Source organism: Cavia porcellus, unplaced genomic scaffold (assembly GCF_034190915.1).
Source record: "Cavia porcellus strain 051 isolate PalLab524CR breed Dunkin Hartley unplaced genomic scaffold, mCavPor4.1 scaffold_2, whole genome shotgun sequence".
Classification (NCBI taxonomy): Eukaryota; Metazoa; Chordata; class Mammalia; order Rodentia; family Caviidae; genus Cavia; species Cavia porcellus.
Genome location: NW_026947485.1, coordinates 113317044 through 113332153, shown reverse-complemented (window position 1 = coordinate 113332153; position 15110 = coordinate 113317044). Strand labels below are relative to the sequence as shown.

Genomic DNA, 15110 nt, shown 5'->3' with positions numbered 1-15110 from the left:
CGCTCCGAAGCCTCTACCGGTCCGCTCTCCGCGGCTCCTTCTGGGCTTCTACTTCCGGGCTTCTTCTTCCCCCCCAGGGGTGGCACCAGTATATATACGGATACAGTGTCCAATCATGTTAAAGTGAGAAAGGCAAGCTGATTGGCTAACATCATCAGTTGCCAGGCAGACTATATTGTTGAGCGGGTTGCTTACGCGGTAAGCAGGAAACTAACGTGCTCGATGGGAGGGGTAATCTACCTCAGGCTTTGCTCTTTACTACAGGCCTCACGTCTGCCAAGTGAGGCGACCGGGCTCGGGGCTGCGGCTCCCAACATCTCCCCCTTTTTTATTTTTTTTTATAAATGTGCGCATCGTAGCCCTTCCTGGACTGGGTGCAGAGGCTTATGCCCTATGCGTAGGCCCACCGTAGGTCCTTGGCTTAGACCCTGGTCGGCCGTCCCATGGTCTGCCAAGGCCCTGAGGCCCTCGTCCTTTTTCTAGGGCCAGGCACAAACTGGACGGAACCTGGATGCACACAAGCTTGCATTCATTTCCTCTCTGTAGAGAAATCCCCTCGGAGAGAAATTTAGACCTGGGCAGCATCTAACAGTCCAGCGGCTTACGTGCAGGATGGGGTAGGGCCTGGCTTAGGTTGAGTCGCACCGGGGGAGTACGCTCTTACCCGTCATTGACTCTCCTACCCAGCTATGTCATAATTTTTTAGAGGAGGAGTGTGGGAAGCTCACCACCCCTAGACTCGGTCGTAGGCTAGGCGAGCGAGCCATGCATATGCCTGAGGATCTTCTTGTCCATTTCGGGCTACCGCTATTTCTATTCATCTTGTTGGTTGGTCTGTGATGGATCTCCGGTAGGGCAGGTCTGATCTTCAGTCGAGGGCTTTGTCGCCCGTGTCAGTCTCTCCGGTACCCACAGTGGTTTTCGTCTCGATTCCTGTGGGAAAACACAAACCGCGCCTCGGTTCCAGCTGACCACTGGATCCGGGCCCATCCATTGTCCTGTCAGGACATCTTTCCACTTCACCCACCCTTTATGGTTGGGGGAAGGGTTGCAGTGCTCCACGGCTGGGGAGCAATTATCATTATTTAAATTTAAAAAATTGTGTGTGAATAGTGCCATGGATAATCGTGCCTTTGGGGCCAGGCCTTGGCCTACTCCCCCTTTTTGTTTTTGTAAAATTTCTTTGAGGCTTCTATGAGCCCTCTCAATGATTCCTTGACCTTGGGGATTGTATGGGATACCATGTTTTAATTGAACCTCCATCATTTTGCAGAACTCATTGAAGGCTTTGCCTATATAGGCTGGTCCATTATCAGTTTTTAATATTTTTGGTTTGCCCCATGCGGCCCAAGCCGCCAGGCAATGATTGATCACATTAGACACTTTTTCACCTGTTTCTGCTGTTGCAAATATGACGTGAGAACAGGTGTCTGTGGAAACATGAACATATTTAAGAGTCCCAAACTCCTGTATATGTGTGATGTCCATCTGCCAAACATCACCAGGGATCAAACCTCGAGGGTTTACTCCCATCGGTATGGCAGGTTTGTATGTGGCACAGGAGTCACATAGTCGCACGATATCTCGTGCATCTGCTCTGGAAACATGGAAATGGTTTGCTAGTGTCCTGGCATTAACATGAAACTTATCATGGAAGGCACGGGCTCGCTCGATTGGTGTTAGTAAGGTAAAAATCCATAACGGGCGAGTGGCAGTGTCAGCAGCCGCATTCCCCTGTGCCATGGGCCCCGGCAGGGATGTATGTGCTCTTATGTGGGTGGTGAAGACCTTATGGTGTCTGTTCTGAAGCAATGTCTGGATAGACAGGAACAGTCCAGCCACTGTGGAAGTGGATCTAATTAAACTGGCAGTCTCAAGCACTTGCATAGCATTGACCACATACCTAGAATCGGAGACAATGTTAATGGCTTCTGAGAACCGTTCAAGAATCATTTTAACGATCTGCAGTTCTACCACCTGAGGCTGATCAGGTTCAAATTGTATGGTAACCGGGGGCTTGCCTAGGATCACATAGGCGCCTATCCCCGTCTTGGAGCCATCTGTGTATATTGTAGTTGCTGGGACTAATGGCTCAGAGGCAGTAACCTTTGGAAAAATTATAGGGTGCTGAGTGACAAATGACAAGATAGGGTCTTTAGGGTATTGATTGTTTATATCCCCATGGAAAACACATCTCAGAATGGCCCAGGTATCTATGCAGGCAGCCAGGGTCTTGATCTGGCTGGCGGTATAGGGTACTCGGATGGCTTGTGGTCCTGAGCCAAAATGTTGGACAGCTCTATCATGCGCTTCAAGGGCCAATGAAGCGACTGCCTCCGGGTAATGCTCTATGACTTTTGCAGGTGAGACCTTAGGGTGTATCCACAGTAATGGTCCTTTCTGCCAAATCACCGCTGTGGGCTGTAGACTAGTCTGTAGCAAACAGACATCAAAGGGTCGCCCTGGTTCAATTCTGTGTAAGGTAGCCCCACCTAAGGCTTTTTCCACTCTCTGTAAGGCAGCTCTTGCCTCAGGAGTGAGCCTCCTGTGGGAGGCTATATCTGGGTCTCCCTTTAGAAGGTCGAACAGGGGTTTGAGATCTGAATTTGGTATATGTAAATACGGCCTAATCCAATTAATGTCTCCCAATAGTTTTTGCATGTCATTTAGGGTCCTAACGCCATCCGTCCTAATGGTGACCTTCTGTATAAGTCTGGAGGCGACACTGAGGTCCACACCTGCTGACCCAGGGGTGGCCCTTGTTGAAGGCTGCCATCCTGAGCTGTCCTGTCTCTGGGGCGGGGGCCCGCCTGTGAAGGGGGCCCCCTCTGGCCGTTTTTTGGCCCTCTAACATCTCGTCCACAAATACGGTTGCCCTGAGCATCAAAGACCGACCTACACTCCTCAGCTTTGTGTGATCCCCTCTTGCATCGCCCACAAACATATGGTTCTTCATTCCTAGGGCGAGGCCTAGCATCTGCATTGTTTGGGCAATGACGTTTAATGTGTCCTGGCTCCCCGCAGGCAAAACACCCTTTAGCCTTACATTCCCCTTCTAACCCGCGAGGTCCCCTCTGCTGTACAGCCGCGGCCAGGAGAGCAGCCACTCCCGAGTTGGAGAGCGGCCCCCCTATCTCTCTGCATATCCTAATCCAGGCGTTGAGGTCCTTGTTCTTATGAGGAGCTATCGCTGCCTTGCACTCCTTTGTACATTGCTCAAAAATCAGCTGTCTTACCAGCGGTTGAGCCACTCCCGGATCAGGAAATATCTTATCGGCAGCATCTTGCATTCGGGCCACAAAGTCAACAAATGGCTCTGTGGTACCCTGAATTATTTTTGAAAGACACAAGGAGGCAGTTCCGGCACCACTTACCTGTTTCCAGGCGCGGAGCCCTATGGCATTGATTTGTTCATAGACAGCGCCGGGGAACTGGGTCTGGTCATCAGCGTGCCGACCTTCTCTCATAAGCATTTCCTTGTTCCACCCCCGGTTTCCCCGATTGGCGTTTCTCTCAGCCTGCTCTGCAGAGAACTCTGCATACCAGGCTCGCCAATCCAGGTAACTGCCCGAGGGCAGACACGCCTTTGCCAGCTGAATCCAGTCCGCGGGGGTGAGGGGCCCAGAAGACAGATTCTCCAGCATGGCAATGGTGTAAGGCGCAGTCGGCCCAAAGGTTGTAACTGCATTTTTAAGTTCTCTAATCTGCTTTATCTCAAAAGGCTCCCATACATTGCGTCCCTGGCCCATAGCTACTTGTACAGGAAATATCCCGTAGGGGCCACTATCTATCCCAGGTGGTGGATGTACCTCATGAAACAAACGTCCCCCCTGCCAAAGCCGCCTGTAAAAATACCGACCCGCCGGCGGCGGAGCATAAGACAGCGGCCGTGATTGGGCGGAAAATGGGGGCCCGTGCATCACTTCCTGTTCTGGCGAAAGGGGAGAGAGCTCCCAGGCGGCCGCCTCGTGGCGAGGAATCGCCTCCCTCTCGCGCCGGGGAGCGCTCAGGAGCTCTCTACTCCTCCGCAGACCAGGTTGAGCAGAGCGCAATTCGCGGGGCAACGCTGGAAAAGAACCCTGTGACTCCTTATCGAGCGACTTGGGCTCCTGACAGCTGGTCTCTTTGGCCTCCTTGCCATTCAACTTTCCCTCGTCCTCAGAGTCAGACGACTCCGAGGCTAGAGCCCCATCCTCCTCCTTAGCATCTTTGTTCCCCTTGACGGGCCCCTCTCGGGAGCTCCCTGACTGGGCCTGCTCAGATACCCTGCGTACTTTTGTAAGCTCTTGAGAGCTTTCTCCACAACCACCCTCGCTCTTAGTGTTGCTACCTAGCATGTTTCCCATTTTTTTAATATGTTACTCACCGCGTGAGGCCCAAGGAATCCGCCACTTACGCGTGAGCCTGAGGGGAGTCTAAAAGCCCTGTAGGTGCGCGCCACCCAGAGCCCAGGCTTATCCCCAACTCACCTGTCTCGCAGCTCTGTACTGGAGCGTTGTCCACTTCCACGTCTCGGGGGTGATCAGTCCCCGGGCGGGCCTCCAAATGTCGATGTCCGCTCCCGGCCGGCAGGAAGGACACACGACAAAGTCTGGCAGTGGACAACCTTTTCTTTTATTTTCCTTCTCCGTACAGCCTGCCCTGGGATCGCTCCCAGCCGAAGCCTCCTCTGGTCCGCTCCCCGCGGCTCCTTCCGGGCTTCGCTCCGAAGCCTCTACCGGTCCGCTCTCCGCGGCTCCTTCTGGGCTTCTACTTCCGGGCTTCTTCTTCCCCCCCAGGGGTGGCACCAGTATATATACGGATACAGTGTCCAATCATGTTAAAGTGAGAAAGGCAAGCTGATTGGCTAACATCATCAGTTGCCAGGCAGACTATATTGTTGAGCGGGTTGCTTACGCGGTAAGCAGGAAACTAACGTGCTCGATGGGAGGGGTAATCTACCTCAGGCTTTGCTCTTTACTACAGGCCTCACGTCTGCCAAGTGAGGCGACCGGGCTCGGGGCTGCGGCTCCCAACACTGTTTAATATTTAGAAAGGCTTATGTTAACTTAATAAGTATAATGTCATAGTACTCTGAATTCTCTATTGCTGTATATGGTATATATTGTTACTCTAATCATAGAGTTCATAAAATGTCTTCATTTTCTCTTCTGATTCCATTTTTGTCTTTTACCAATAAAAATTTTTTTCATAGTACATACTGTGCATTCTTAAATATTCTTATATTTCAATTATTGAGTTGCTTGCTTCTTAAACGATGTGTATCAATCTCCGTCATCATGCGTCAGATGATCAACAAACTTCCTCACCTTTCCCCTCCCCATTCTCATTTTGGTTGTGTATTTTCTGCACAGTCAAGGCACACAGCATTTGCATCTGTCTGTATTATCCTCTTTGTGCCCCTGTAGCAAACACCAGAGATTGGTTCTGTTCTTTATGGAGACTTCCTGGCAGTCCTGGAGATCAGATGTGCAAGGGGAAGGCGTAGGCGTCTGGCAGAGGCCCCCATGCACCATCAGCCTGTGGCACAGGGCAAAGAGGGTGAAGGTGCTGAACTTGTCCCACCCAAGGGCCTTTGTCTATGTGTGAGGGCAGCACTTTCCTGTCCTGGACATCTTTTCCGAGTCATAGCTCCTAACAGCGTCTCCATGGCGAGTCCCTTTCAGTACAAGTTTAGGAGAGGTGAGCATCCAGCTCCAACACTCCATTGCCCCAGTCCCTGAACTTTTATAAAGTCTCTGTTGAATAATGAAATATTTCTAAATCTTTCCAATAGTCCTTTGATCAGTTTTGTCAGGCACATTTTGATTAATTGAAGTGCATGTTTTAGCAAGTTTCTTAGAAAAGATTTTTTGTGACTATTTTTCCCTGAGTTCTCTCTCAACTGGGGGCAGATTTGACTGCATATAAAACTCTTGGCTCCCAAATTCTTCACAAGAGTCTTTTGTGGGTATTGCTCTGTCATTTTCTGTCAATTAAATGTAGAAATCTTAATGTTTTTTGGTTGCTCTTCAGATTCTTTTTTAATCTTTAATGTACAGGATCTTTACTAAGGTGTATCTCAGCACTGACCACTGTAAATCAGTTTTAATGGACTGAAGTTTGTTACTCTCAGTTTCTCATCCATGAGTTCTAATTTTAAAATATTTTGGTAATACGTTTGTTCACAACATTCTACTTTCCCAGGACAGCATTTTTTGTTTGGTTCATTGATAAGTTGGTTTCTGTCTCTGTCACTGTCTCTGTCTCTGCCTCTATCTCTCTCTCACCTCTGTGTATCAAATCCAGGGCTCTCACACAGTAAGCAACCAGTGTTGCTAAGCTCTTCACACCTATTTTTGCCTTTTGTATTGTCATTTTTCTTGGTTCTGCCATTTAAAAAAATATATCCTCTTATAAATTTTACATATAATGAAATCCACTTCTTTGGAAATGGAGTGCCATTAATTTATGTTAACACTAAGTCACTATTAATCATCACTAGAACCAGGACAGTTTCATCACCCTGGCAAACTCCCTGGGCTTGCCCCTGCATAGGGCCTTCACTGATGTTTCACCCAATCCTTTCTGTATTACTCACCAGGGAATGAGGTGGGTTCTCTTGGGCCTGCTGTTTGCAGGATGTTTCTGTCCTGAATGAGGGAGGAGGTGCTGGGTGGCTCCTCCGAGACAGGCTCTGTCACCACACTGAACTGCTCTGGCTCCAAGAGTGCTTTTTCTGGCTTCCTGTGTCTCCCTCTGTTGCAGTGAAGAACTTGATCCTTTACATTCGGCAGTGAGCATTTCTCCTTCAGGCCTTTGAAGCCTTCAGTTCCTACAAAGTGACTATAATGGTCAGTGCTAAGACACATTTCAGTAAAGATATCAGAGGTAAAGAGCGAATCAGGAGAGAGCTGTGACTGCCCAACATCTCACCACTCTGTCTCTTTGCTACTTTTATCCTTCTGTGGTATTTATTTCTACTGTTTGTGGTAGCTTACATGTTTTTAGAATCACTGGAAAGTATGTTATCCATTTTCTCTAAAAACAGAGTCTGGGCAGTTTTGGCTGTGGCTGTGTGCTGGTCTGCTTTTTTATATCTTCTCTAGGTGATGAGAGAAATCATATCCCATGCTGCCACCCGCTTAGGGAACCCCTGTCCTCACCCCCGTCCGCTGGCTGGCACTTTCAACTCAGGAACCCTCCAGTTGCTGCCTGTCCTGTTATCTGCTACTCAAGTTTTCCTGTAAAGCAACCTTGTTATTCTCTAGACCTTTTTGCTATTTCCTAAACACAGAATTTCAAAGTTGATTTCTTTTCCCTCCCCTCCTTTCTTTCAGCATGGACTGCTCTTTTCTTCCCGGGTATACTCACGTTCATGCTTCAAGACTTCAAACCTTCCTGAGCAACCCTGACTCCTCTTTCTATTGGAATCCATCTCTCACCTGGGTACCCTCCCACTGATAGTACAGCTAACCTTGTTGGTTCTGGCCTTTATCTCTGTCACCAGCAACCCAGTGAGGATCCCATACCAGTGTATTAACCAGTCAGGATGGAATTCTCCAGTCCTGGAGATGGTAATTCTCCTCTGAAATCCGCACTCACCTCACCCAGCCTTGGCGAGTATTTACCCATCAGTGGAAAGTTATAACACTCTAATTCATCGAGTGGCAGCGGCGGCAGCAGTGGTGGTGGTGGCCGGCTGAGTGAAGCGGGCACCCCTGGAGGCTTGGGAGGCAGGATTGGGGCCTGCCGTGGCGCCTGGAAACAGCTGTCCTCAGGCTCCAGCCGAGCTGACCCGTGTGGCGGCCTGACCTACAGCATCTCCAGCGCGCCTCCCTCCCGGCCTGCGCACCTCGGCCCACTTGGCAAGATGCTCCCGGTGCACCAGGAGCTGAAGCCCAACCCGCTGCAGGATGCCAACCTCTGCTCGCATGTGTTCTTCTGGTGTGTTCCAACGTGGTCCTTTGGTCCTTGCTATCTTGAAAATTCGCCAGCTCCATCACCACCAGAGTCTCCCCAGCCAGAAAGATTTAAAAGCTCAGAACACTTCTGGGAGAACATGGTGGACAGATAACAGCAGCTATGGAGGCTCTCTGAGATAGCCAGCTTAGAATCCAGGAATGGTATGGTGTGAGGAGTCCTAAACAAAGGGAGATATACCCTGCTGACCCAGGAACAAACTAAGCTGAGAGAAACCAACTGGAAATGCAATCCCGGTGCTATAACCAAAACAGATGAAATCTCAGCGCAGAAGCTGGAACCTGTGCCTCTGGATGCCACGATTTGAATTTTCTGCTGCCGCTGCTGTGTCTAAATCAGCACAGCAGGGAGAGAGACGCGAAAATTCTGAGAGCGGGACTGGCAGGGAGCCCTGCATTGACCTGCGGTGAGTGAGAGGATCGCGGACCCTTCCATAGACTAGGAGGCTTCAACAGAGGACATTCTGGGACTGGGCAGATTAGTGGGAATATGACACTGCTGTGACTTTAGTCACATATTCCCCTCTCAAGCGAGATTGGTGGGGAGCGCTTGGCCTGGGTGATGCTGAGGACTAAGACCCAGTCGGCTAGCCCAAACCAGGTTCTAGGGCCTGGTGGTGCACCCTAGCAGTAAAGCCTTCAGTAGGTTGACCTGGAGGGGTGGGCCCAGCAGAGGCTGCCCAGGTCTGTGTCTCCCTAGTACACTGCAGTGGGCGGGAACACCTCGCCATCATGATTCAAACAAACTGTAACTGACAAAGAAAATGGGCTTCCTATATATGCCTGTATGGAAGGAACAAAAAGTATGGGAAGAGGGAACAACAAGAAAGGGTCCTCACTCCCCAATCCTGAGAACACTGATCCAGGAAAAATAAATGCAAAGGAGATTGAGGACAGAAAACATGCAATATCAGACATGGCACCAGTAGACATAAAGCGATATCTCTGGAGCCTCATAGATGAGTTCAAAAGTGAAGTATTTAATGAAATAAAGCAAGATATAAGTAGAATAGTTAGAGAAATGCTAAGCACCACCCAAGAAAAAACAGATGGTTGAATGGAAAAACAGAAAAAAAGGGGAGAATTGTTTGATGGAGAAAAATAGAGAAAACAAAGAATATGTGAAGCAGATTCAAAGAGATTACCAGGAAACTAAAAACTCTATTGAAAGCTGGCATAACAGCTTGAAAGAAACTAAGGATAGATTATCTGCACTGGAGGGCAGATTTGCAATGTGGGAGCATGAAATGAAAAACTTCTTAAAAACAAGAAACAAACAGAAATAACAAGAAAACAAACAGCAATATTACGAAGGCTAGAAGATGATAAGAGGATCTATAACTTAAGACTTAAGAACTTAAAAGAAAAAGTAGGGACACAAACAAATGGACTACAAAAGGTATTCACAGAAATAATCCAGGAGAATGTCCCTAATTTAACAAAAAAGTAAAGATACTCAGATGTATAAGGCATACAGGACCCCAGCCAGCTACAACCCAAACAGAGCTATACCCAGGCATATAATAATCAAAATTCCAGAAATCCAGTATAAGAACGGAATATTAGAAGCCGTCACAGACAAGAAACAGATCGCTTAGAAGGGAACACCCATCAGAATTATAGCAGACTTCTCGGCACAAACCATCAAATCATGAAGAGTGTGGGCGGAAATAATTCAAGCTTTGAAAGATAATAACCTCCAGCCAAGATTGATATATCCTGCACAACTGTTCCTAGAAATTGATGGAAAAACAAGGTGCCTCCAGGATAAAGAGGAACTAGGGGAATTTGCAACTACCAATTCAACTCTACAGGGAATACTGCAGGACATTCTAAAAAAGGAAAATACCAAGATTCCAGAAATAGTGGCAGAGAGGCCACAATGAATGGAGCAGAAAGCAAAATGAAGAAGACAAACTGACAACTAATGACAGAAAAAGAGCTCAACAGAAATGAGGCAGAGAAGGTTGGGTGGTAGCAGCAGCTATTTTGGAGAAAACAAGACACCATAATAGCTAGAGCTGATTTAATATCATCTTATTTTGAAGTCCCATCAAGCTTTTGTTCATCTGTCTCCATTGGTCTTAATATGTTGTATCTTATTGGATTTTATTATATGTGATAATATCAACAAAAACCTTTTATAGACAAGGAGATTATACAGAAACCATTGTACATTTTCTGTTAGTTGATTCTAAATACCCTGTAAATACTGTCATTCTCTTGAATGGTTTTACATTGTCTTGATATGTTTGGTGCTACAATATATGAAGTTACACTCAAAGATTTCAAGGAAAGAGACACTATCGTAACTACTTTTATGTCGGGATATCTTGTGGTGAAATACTATTTTGCTTAAATGGTTATGTTTTTACCTGCGCTGTTTTGTTGTTATGACCTCTTTTATCTCAATCTCCATTTTATTATTTACTTTTTTATTTTTATCTTTTTAATTAAGGGAAAAATAAATTTAAAATAGCAGGATATATTATAGTAACCCACTTTGATTTCCTATTAACTTGATTTGAAACTCTGTATTGCTCTCACCATCTTGTTTTGACTGATTTTCCACTGTTCTGTTTTGCTTGATAGTACCAAGTTCGAAAGTATAGGCAACAACTGTGAAGACAATAAGATTCATTATGACGCCCATTCTGGTTTGACTATTATCTTCTTTTGAAGTCCTGTAATGTCTCCGATGTGTTGGTTTTATTGGTTTTGTTCTTTACTGTTTTGTTCAATTTTATTATAACTGATGATAGAGGCAATTCTTTTTAAGATAGCAAGAGGCATTATGGTAACCATTGTTGATCACCTTGTATTTTGTTTTTACATTATGTGTTATGTCCATCCTTTTGATTTGACTGACTCTGTTCTTTTATGTCACATTTCATTTTACTCTCTTCAAAAAAGAAGTAATAAGAATTGTGGGAGTAATAAAACCCAAAATGTGTAATTGTCATTGTACAAAAGAGAGGAAAAGAAAGTGCTCTAAAGGATATAACTGCATGTATATATAAGTGTATAAGATAGATAACCATATTACTGAGTTTTGTTGGATCATTTAACAGAACTGTTTACAGTCTCACTGTTTGAATGTCCACTTTATATGCTTTAATTTTGTAACTTGAACAACTATTTCTAAGATGACAATATGTAATCTATTAACTAGTGATTTCCTACTGTTTATTTTCTCTGAAATTCTGTATAACTTGTACCTTTTTCCTTTTTTTTTTTTTTGTTTTTCTCCTTAAATAAAATTAAAAAAAAAAAAAAAACATTCTGATTCATCATCAGTGCCTTATCTAGCTTTTGGTTTCAGAGTAACTGAATCATGTCAAGGCAATGTAGCTATTCTGGGGCAGTAACCAAAACCTCACTTGATTCACAGCTTTCATACAATGTGGGAAAGGCCGTGATCACTAATGGAAGCCCTTCTGCCTTGCAGGTGACACAATAGTGATGATTGTGCACAGGTACACCCCCTGGGAGCAGCTGGAGACCCATATCCAGCTGACAGATGTCATTGTGGTTGCTGCAGGTGGCCCTGCATGGTATTGTTTAGGGGAGACATCAGCAGAGTGGTTCTTGCCCTAGTGGCTGTCATAGTTGAGAGAGCAGCTTCTCGGGAGGTAAATTCATAGGAATATGTGTGGCTTAACCTTGGTTCATTAGATCCTGTCTCTGCACTCATCCCACTGGCCCATTGTGTCTCTGGGAGCATTGGTCCCTTCCTCGCAGAAAATGCAAGTAGTTTGGGATGACATTTTAGGCGCAAGGAGTGTTCTTTGAGACCAAAAGCTAGATAAAGAACTGAAGATATTGGGCCATTGGGGAAAGGAAAGAAAGCTCATAAGTGGTGTTTATGAAAATAGAGCATCCTGAAAAGAAGAGACAGACAGACAGATAGCTGCTGACCATCCCTGCCCTGGAGAACCGAGTATGATGTCCACACTTGGAGGGCAAAGTCCATGGACTAGATCCTGTCCAAAGTCCAAGCCCAGGGAGAGGGTTTCCTTAGTGAAGACAGGAGGGGTCGGAACTGAGGGACTGAGTGTCCAGGTCTACCAGGAAGAAAAGTGACTTAAAGAAAATGCAAAGGAGCTTTGTCTTCAACAGAAGCAAAGCCAAACCCACTCTTATAATGAGAGCTGTAGCAGTCTTCTGAAACAGTCAGCTCCCGCTTCCTATAAAGATTAGAGAGATGGAGGAAAGCGTAATTGTTTATTAACTCTTCCCCAATTTTAATGACAGAAGCATTTTTTTGTCCTTTGGAACATTATTATTATTTTCAGAGCTCAAATGGTGAGCATGTAAGCCACTGTGATGACTGTGAGCTCGTGGTCTCGGTGGCAGTGTTACCCTCCTTCTTCACTCCTGGATTCAGGGCCACTGCAGAAAATGCCTGGTTAGTGAGCACAGGGTTGGGCTCAGGGAATTCTACTATTTTCCAGTTCTGAGATTCTGTTATTTCATATTTCAATACACAAAATAGAGATTTAATAAATATAATGTGAGGATATATCTGTTATAAAAAGTTTACATTTATCTGGGGTATTCTACAGAAAGTGAACAAAAATGATATTATAGAACCTAGAAAGTGCCGGCATACAGATGACTTGTACGTCAGCAGTTTGTTGCATTATTTTGTTTGTGTTAAACATACCTACTTTTATATAACAAAGGGGCTGTTAATTGGTTCAGGAAACCCAGGACTCTCGTTGTGAGGCAGGAGTTGTTTTGCTAGGAATATAGCAGTCAATGTTAATGACAGACTGTCAGCTGCTATGGAGTTTATATTTTAATATTTTGTTTTATTTAGTGTTCCTGTCTTAATATTTAGATCCTTGATCCATTTTGCCTCTAGTGTAGTGCATGGTGATAGACATGGGTCTAATTTTAGTCTCAGCAAGTAGAGAGCGAGTTTCCCCGGCACTGTTTAGTAAAGAGGCTATCATTATTCCAGTAATGTGTTTGGCCCCTTTATCAGAGATGAGATGACTGAGTGTATTTGGAGTTGTGTCTGCATCTTCTGATCTCTTCCACTGATCATCAGGTCTGATTTTTGTTTTTTTATTTGTTATGGTTTTTTGTTTTCCTAGTACCATGCTGATTTTATCACTGTAGCTTTATAGCATAATTTTAATTTAGGGATTGTGATGTCTCCTGCATTGCCTTTGTCACCCAGAATTGGCTTTGCTATTCTAAGTTTCTTTTGGTCCCAAATGAATTTTAGGAATTTATGTCTAGTTCTGTGAGCTATGCTACTGGAATTTTGATCATGGTTGCATTAAATCTGTATAATAATTTTGGGAGTATGGCCATTTTCACTATGTTAGTTCTTCTTACTCATGGGCAAGAGATATCTTTCCATTTTCTGATATTCTTCTTCAATTTTCTTTTTTAGAGAACTGTGAATTTCATTATATAGATCTTTTACTTCCTTTGTTCGATTTACTCTGATGTATTTCTTTCTTTTTTTTTTTTTTTGGATGCTATTATAAAGGGAAGGTTTCCCTGATTTCTTTCTCAGTGAGTTTACTGTTTGTATACAGAATACTATTAATTTTTGAATGTTGGCTTTGTATCTAGTTATGCTATTGAATTTGCTTATTAAATCTAGAAGTCTTTTGGTAGAGTTTTGGGGTCTTCTATGTAGAATGTCATATCATCTTCAAGTAATGATGATTTAGGCTTCTCCTATCCATATTCCATTCATTTTTCTCTCTTGTCTAATTGCTCTAGCTAATGTTTCCAGAACTATACTGAATATAGGTGGTGACAGTGGACATCCTTGTCTTCTTCCTGATTTTATTTTCATTTTAAAGAAGTTAAGACCAAGCGTAATAAAATAGAATAAAGCCAATCAAACAAAACAGTGTAAGTGATACAGAGCTTAAAAACAAGATAATAGGAAGTCAACAATGGTTACCATAATCCTCTTGTTGTCTTCAAAATAGCTGCCTATACCTTCAGACATAGGTATCAAACAAAACAGAACAGAATAGAGCCAATAAAAACAAAACAATGAACACAATAAAGTATTTCAAAACAAAATAATTGTAAATCCAAAATGGCTACCATAATATATATTGTTGTCTTTGAAATAGCTGCCCATGCCATTAGACATAATAAAATAAAACAGGACAAAACAGAATAATACCCAATGAACAAAACAATGTGAGTGATACAGAATTTCAAAGTAAGATAATAGGGAATTAACAATGGCCACCACCTTCAGAAGGAGATGCTACATTGTGTATCATTATCCTTTGAATAGGTGATCCACATACAAGCTTTAAGATTCAGTGAAACAATAAACACTATAAGCTTTAAGTTTTATTTTATCTCAATAGCTATCATCTCTGCCTGTGTTCCTCTGGATCAGCAGGAGTGGAAGGGTTGGCTCTCTTTGTCACCCAGTGCACACACTGGAAAGGACTACTCTCTGGTCCTTCTCGCAGTGGCCTGCACATGGCGCAAACTCACAGGAAGGACTTGTTTCTTGTTGATTTCTTTTCCTCCTCTCCTGCAGTTTGTGAATGTCTCCAACTCATGTGAAAAGGCTGGCATCTGGTCCAAGCAGCCTGTGCATGGCACCAATAGAGTTTGCTTCTTGTTGACTTCTTGTTCTCCTCCCCTGCAGTCCTTGGTCCTGGTTTTAGAATGAAAGTTTTCAGTTTTTGTCTAGTTAGTATGATGCTACCTGTTGGTTTATCATAGATGGCTTTTGTCAAGTTGAGGTGAAGACCATCTAGTCTGATTTTCTGTAGGGTTTCATGATGATGTCAGACTTGGACAAAAGCTTTTTTTCTTATTATTGAGATGATCATGTGGTTTTTGTCTTTGCCTCTGTTGTTATGGTATTTTACATTTATTGTTTTGCATGTTGAACCTTCCCTGCATTTCTGGGATGGTCATAGTCATGGTGTATAATCTTGATTATTTGGTACATTCTGTTTGCTAGTATTTTATTGAGGACTTTTGCATCTATGTTCATTAGGGAGATTAACTTGTAGTTCTCCTTTTTGGTTGGGTCTTTGTCTGAGTTTAGTATCAGGGTAATAGTTGCCTTCAAGAATGGTTCAGGGAGAATTATTTCCCTTTCAGTCTCACTGAAGAGTTTGAGTTGTAGTGATATTAAATCTT

At 44.3% G+C, this 15110-nt stretch overlaps 1 protein-coding gene across 1 annotated transcript in view; it reads left to right on the top strand.

The window, feature by feature from the left end:
• Mthfd2l (methylenetetrahydrofolate dehydrogenase (NADP+ dependent) 2 like) overlaps positions 1 to 15110 on the top strand; it is a 125525-nt gene that overhangs the window by 40628 nt on the left and 69787 nt on the right. The window contains 2 exon segments of the mRNA XM_063245229.1: positions 11410 to 11502; positions 11741 to 11742. Coding sequence (XP_063101299.1) covers positions 11410 to 11502; positions 11741 to 11742 — 95 coding nt within the window.